At 38.9% G+C, this 6,270-nt stretch overlaps 1 protein-coding gene across 1 annotated transcript in view; it reads right to left on the reverse strand.

Annotated features, from left to right (window-relative positions):
- BRE (brain and reproductive organ-expressed (TNFRSF1A modulator)) overlaps positions 1 to 6,270 on the reverse strand; it is a gene marked incomplete at its 5' end in the record, with an annotated part of 60,627 nt that overhangs the window by 18,298 nt on the left and 36,059 nt on the right. Inside the window, 3 exons of the mRNA XM_009864508.1 lie at positions 655 to 737; positions 2,096 to 2,166; positions 4,111 to 4,210. Coding sequence (XP_009862810.1) covers positions 655 to 737; positions 2,096 to 2,166; positions 4,111 to 4,210 — 254 coding nt within the window. The remainder of the gene's footprint in view (positions 1 to 654; positions 738 to 2,095; positions 2,167 to 4,110; positions 4,211 to 6,270) is intronic.

A 6,270-nucleotide genomic window follows, 5' to 3' on the forward strand; every position in this document is an offset into this window, starting at 1 on the left:
AATAATAATTGCTACTTAAGTTAACACTTACAAAGCAGTAACAATACCTTTCTTACTTACGTCTGTGTGAAGTAATTCCTATGTATTTATGTAATGAATAACATCTTGGTTTAAAAATTTCATATGACAGCAAATATAGCTACATACTGCAGCAAACTGTTAAGACAGTTTTGCCTACACAGTTTCAGTCTAGGAATAACTTTTACCTTCCAACAACACTACAAGTATTATTTCTCATTTAATATACTTTCCCAAAAATGTCTTTACTATCACTCTCAATTAATTAATTCCTGACAATTACAGAAAACTTTAGGTGTGCCCAAGTTATGGATAGTATCGGTCCTCATTACTGATACCTTTGAATGGATGAGATACAACTGTGAACTTCACTCCTGAGTCACATTACCAGAAAACCTCCGCAGGATGCTTTTGGTGTTCTGTAGAGCAGGCAGTAGGCTAGTGGATTCCCTTCCCTTCTCCACATATAATCAGCATTTTGTGTTTTCAAAGTGTCATGGTCACATAAAAAATACATTAAGCACTGGATAAAAATAGCTAAAACTTTTAAATTGTTTCCTGTAATTGTATTTTTCCCTTTTGAACTTGTATCTTCAAGAGGATAGACATTCATGCCTAAGGCAAAGAGTTACTCACTGTGAACAAGGAAGCAAAAATCTTTCCACATCAGCAACAGTGTAAGCTTTGTGAAGCCTTCTGCATCATATTCCACCACACCACTATCAGAAAAAAATACAGAAATATGAGTACAATTCTTACCTATCATTCATTCTAATACTGAATGATAAATACCATGAAAAAGGCCACATTCAGTTTATATATATACATCTTAGAATGAAAGGAGATCTGCTAATGCATCTGCAGTACTAAGTTGATAAAAACTGACACACAAAAATACCCCATGTGTTTCTCTGGTTAAGATATTTTATTAACTCTGTAGCGTCAGGATAAAATTGAAAATGTGCAGGCTGAGAAAAGTTTAAATTTGAAAATTCAAAGGAGTATATATAAAAAAGGAAAGCATGAGAGCATCCAAAAAAAAAAAAAAAGACTTGTTTAGCAGATGAATTAAAAATTGCAACCATCAGGAGTTGGTATTTTCTAAAAGTCTCAAGCAGTATCAGGACTCAGAAACCACTCTGCAAATGAAATAAAACCATAGGCACACCTAGACCATTTCTATACTGTGTTTTTTTCAGAAGAAAAAAGAAGTATCTTGTTTTCATAAGGACTGAGTTTGCATTGACACTCTACTCACAGGTTGCAACTACAGCCCCTGCTATCTATCTATAGCTGTATAAAATTTGGGTACACAATAGAAGCCACTTGTCTTCCAAACCTTACTTCAGAGACCCAAGATCTGAAGGGCTCCCAAATATCCACGTCATTTGGCGTCACCACCCAGAAGCAGAAACGCCCTCCTTTACTCATCAGGAGGTAAAGGATTGCTGGCTGGGCAATCACCGTCACACTGGCCCCTGGACTCTTGTGTGGGAAACCAAAGCGCCCTACCTTTCACAGTGCCAAGGCACCCCAGAGTAGCTGATCCGTAAAGACGATGTGCCACCATGCCAGGCCACAGACCTCTGAACCGCAGGAATTCAACGCTACTTGACAGCCCTTTCTCTCAAGAGAGCAGGTGCTGCTCGGTGGTGAGAGCGGCTCGTCTCCTGGGCCTGCCTTTATGCTGAGCGGTGGCTTCTGGATCCTGCAAGGCGTGGGGTCATACCCATTTCCCCATACTTCCACCTCAGTCACTGTTTATTACTGTAAAACCCTTCTAGTATTTCTTTTTCAGAAATGAGCACATTTCTTCTGCACAGGGAGAAAACTCTTAGTGTCCTTTTCCCATCATCAGATATTTTCTAGTAAAATCAGATTAGCAACTGGCACAGAATTCATGCTGAACTTAATTCCAGTACTGCTACAGAGAGACAACCTATATACATAATTCTGTGAAAAATTACCAGATTTCATCTTATCTAGTAGACAGCACTCATACAACCAAAGACCATGTGCAGAAAAAAAACACTCTTCCCCATGCTAACAGAAAATAATGCATCAAAAGAAAACTTACGTTCCAAAATGACTCAGGAAAGCTGCAATATACTCTCTTCTCTTATGGTATCCCTGAATAACATATTGTACCTTAAAAAGGAAAGAAAGAAACAAATCCAGAGCTATAAAAAGATAAAAAAAGCCAATACTCCCAAATTGTCATATATTTCTTGTTACGGAAGATTTATGTTTCACATGGCAGTAGTTCTGAATCCTACATTCAGCTTGCATGATTTCCCTCAAGAGTCCTAAAATGCCTTTAAAACAAACAGTGGATCTTGCACACAGAAAATCTCGCAAAGAAATCTCTTCACTCGCTTCTGAGTGAAACTTAGTCCTTCACGATACACTGAAGCACTGTTTAACTGCACAAGATAGAGTGAAGAACAGAAATGTGAGACCTTGCCCTGGTAAAGTTTGAGCAGGAAGTCATGACAGGCACATCATTACTACCTTAACCGACAGTAGTGAAGTGTCAAAGTAACATTCTGGTTATAAAAGCAAATAAACAAATAAACAAAATACATATTTCACAACCCATCTTGAGTGTTTTCTGAAGACTGTACCTCCAACAAAATCTTCTTAACACTAAGCTCCCTCAGCGGTTTCATGTAGGCTCAGGAAGCCATCTATTTGACTGCAATCATCAATTTCTGAGGCATTCTGGGTTTTGAAAGACTTCCATCCTGGCATAGACGAAATCCAACAGCGCTGAACTTGGAAGACTTAAGGCAAAATTATCCTTGCACCATATATGTTTTCTTATTGATCCGAATGGGATTACTTAGCAGAACAGCATGAACAGCGTTTGACCCATAACAGAAACGGTGCGTGTGCTGTCAGGCTGTGAGAGCGTCTGGTTTACAACTGGTTACTTCAAGTACTTCCAGCATGGTTCCATGTGTGATTCCCTACGTAAATCCCTTTGCCTTCCAGAATGAAAACTAACATTTTTAAAACCTTTTTTCACCACTGAACATGAAAAGAACAGGAAGAATATTTTTCTTGGCTATGGCAATAATAGAATAAGTTGGCTGTCAAACACTTCCCCAAATTTTTTGAAAAAGCCTTGATACAGTAAGTGCTGAGAGCTATCTTGTACCCCTTAAATTCTATTTATAAATTTAGACTTATTTAATTTTATAAAAACTACGAATAATTTAAAGACTTTGTGTGGGATCTGAAATGTTATTTTGGGAAAAGGAAAACATATGATAAGTTTGCTTAAGGGACTTTGTTTAAGAAAGGATAAAAACAGTCCTGTGTACTTGTAGATTTTAAAAACAGAAAGTAATTTTAACAGAAAACCACAACAAAAACAAGTCTAAAGATAGACTGCAGTATAATTATGGAAACACATTTTGAAGAACTTCTTCAGAAAGAGAAAATTATTTTCCTCATTTGGACAAACGAAGGTAAAAATAATATACAAATGGGAGGTCTGTAATAAGCAGATTCCTAGATGTTGGCCCCTAAGCTTTATTTTGAAAATTACACTTTAATAATGGAGAAGATTTCAAAATACTATACTCGCTCTTTTTTGTTTAAACACTAACCTAACTGGAACACCACCTTTTCAGCAACTTTAAGAAGCTATTACTGTATAAACATCCATGTGTACTGCTGATTCAGTTCACTTGCATAAAACATATGAGAAGAAAATCGCTGAAGGTACTCAAAACCTACAATGAAGACTATGAGAACTTAAGATTCAACTGGAAAAAAAACATGCACACTACACATTTATATTTACTAGCAAAATAAGTGTGCTATAATGCAGTGTTGTACAATACAAAAAAAAAAAAGAAAAGAAAAAAGAAGCAAACATGCTTCTTTACCTAAAAGAGTTACATTCAATGCCCTGGGTAGGTGCTCAGCTCTTATCAAGAAGGTATTCTTTGTGTAGCTCACCTTAAGTATGCCCTGCTTGGCCTACCTGGCAGAAGAAAAACTGTGTCTATGGAAGTGCAATAGTGTGTTAATACAATATGGTACAGCTCATAAGGGAAAGGAAAATTAAGTTTACTATGTTACCTTGTTTGTTAAGAGCTGGCATACTTGGGGTACATAGTCGATCAGACAACCTCCACCAGGAAAGGCTGGGATGTGAAGGGCAGATGATCCTCCAAGGGCACTAGAAAGAGAAGCGAATTTAACAGTACAGTACACATATGGTGTCTAGGATTTGAAAGTGATTTACACACCGTCTTCTTTCCCGATGCTTAAAGTCAGAGAGCCATCATAAGGAAGTATATTTTATGCTGTTGCAATATAAAAAGCATTGAGTGAAACCATCTATAAAAACAGGATGCACTGTAATCAAACTACTTTAATCTGTAGTATCATTAATGCAACACATTCCCTCACGTAATAGCTTTTCTTGTTGTAAATAGTTCTGTTTCTTAGCCCTCATCAATAAGATGTGGAGCACTGCAGTTAAGGTATCTTGTTACTGCAGGAGGAGAGAACTTTGAGACTTGAATTATTCAAAAAGCAACGTTCAGTCAAACCAGCTGAGAATAAGCAAAATAATTTAGACTGAGGAGTAATAGGTGGCCAGATGAACATATCGGACATGCCATCTGCTCCAGTTTTGGACCTCCCAATACAACAAAGATGTTAACCTACCACATGAAGGGGACAGTGGGTCAGAAAGATTACCAGGCACATAATGTAAGGGGAGGATGCTGGAAGAAATGGGTTTGCTCACATCAGGGAATGAGGCGGGGATGTTGAAGAGGGCACTTGAAGGGGTATTGTTATTGAAGGTGTATTGATGCCTTCAATTATCTAATGGAAAAATATAGGTAAGATGGAGCCAGAGTCTTGGAAGCACACAGTGACAGGATGAAAGGCAACGCAGACATGTTGCAACAAAGGAAGTTCTGCTTAGCTATTAGGAAAAACGTTTTCAGAATGAGAGTAATCAAATACTAGAAGACAGGCCTGGAGGGGCTGGGAAATCTCCTTCTTCAGAGGTGCTCAAAGCTCAGCTGAACAACTGCCACGAATATGCTGATCTACGCTGGCCCTGTTCTGATGAGGGGATTGGCCAGATACCCTCCAGAGGTTCCCTCCAGTGAACATTGTTTTATGATTACATTCCCTGATTCTATGACTTTGTTCATTCACAGAAGGAAATAATGTGAACAAAGACATTAATTCTGTCCACAGAAATCTGAATGGTAGGAATCCACAGAAATGAGGTAACTTCAGAGATGTATTTAGGCATCCTACCTAATTGCCTTTATCATAGATTTGTAGAATAGTTTGGATTGAAAGGGACCTTTAAGATCATCCAGTTCCAGCCCCATCTAGTTCCAACTCTCTCAACTTGTCCTCATAGGCAAGGTGCTCCAACCCTCCTGATCATCTTGATGGCTCTCCTCTGGATCCGCTCCAACAGGTCCATGTCCTTTTTGTGTTGGGGGCCCCAAAGCTGAGCGCAGTACTGCAAGCAGGATCTGACAAGAGCAGACTAGAGGGGAAGAATCACTTCCCTCGACCTGCTGGCCATGCTTCCATTGATGCAGCCCAGGTTGCGACTGGCATTCTGGGCTGCGAGTGCACGTTGCTGGCTCATGTTCAGTTCTCCATCCACCAACAACCCCAAGCCCTTCTCTGCAGGGGTGCTTTCAATACCATAAGACAGAACACACATACTACTGTCAAAGACAACAGCTTCTTTGGTATGTAAAGATCTAGCACTTTAAATTTAAATCAGGTTATGTAAGGCAACAACCAGATAAAGTCCATGCTAGTTTCTTTTAGTAGTACTGACTTAAAGCTTTCATGCAGTCTTTGACCACTCAAGATGGATATGAATTTGCTCTACACACCATGGCTTACGTCATTCTGTAAACATCCAGAACCTTGCTGGGTACAATTAAAAAGCTTCAAAAGCTAAGTTACCTTGTGGCCTCCTGTTTACCTGCTGTTTCCATGACAGATTAAACTGGCCGAAAAGAAAGTTCTCAGCAAAACAAGCCTCTTATTCTCCAACAGGACCTGCCCTACTTGATAAGATATACCTTTGGCAGGTATAAAGGTCTACAGTCGTACATCCCTTTGAAGGAACTGAGCCTACATAAATCAAAAAAACTCGAACTCATAATGAGTTATATGGAAATCTGCTACTCAGGCAAAACAGTCTGGGTTCAGAAGACTGTTCACAACATGGAACAGTTCGGCAGT

This window comes from Apaloderma vittatum, unplaced genomic scaffold (genome assembly GCF_000703405.1).
Source record: "Apaloderma vittatum isolate BGI_N311 unplaced genomic scaffold, ASM70340v1 scaffold10272, whole genome shotgun sequence".
NCBI classification, from domain to species: Eukaryota; Metazoa; Chordata; class Aves; order Trogoniformes; family Trogonidae; genus Apaloderma; species Apaloderma vittatum.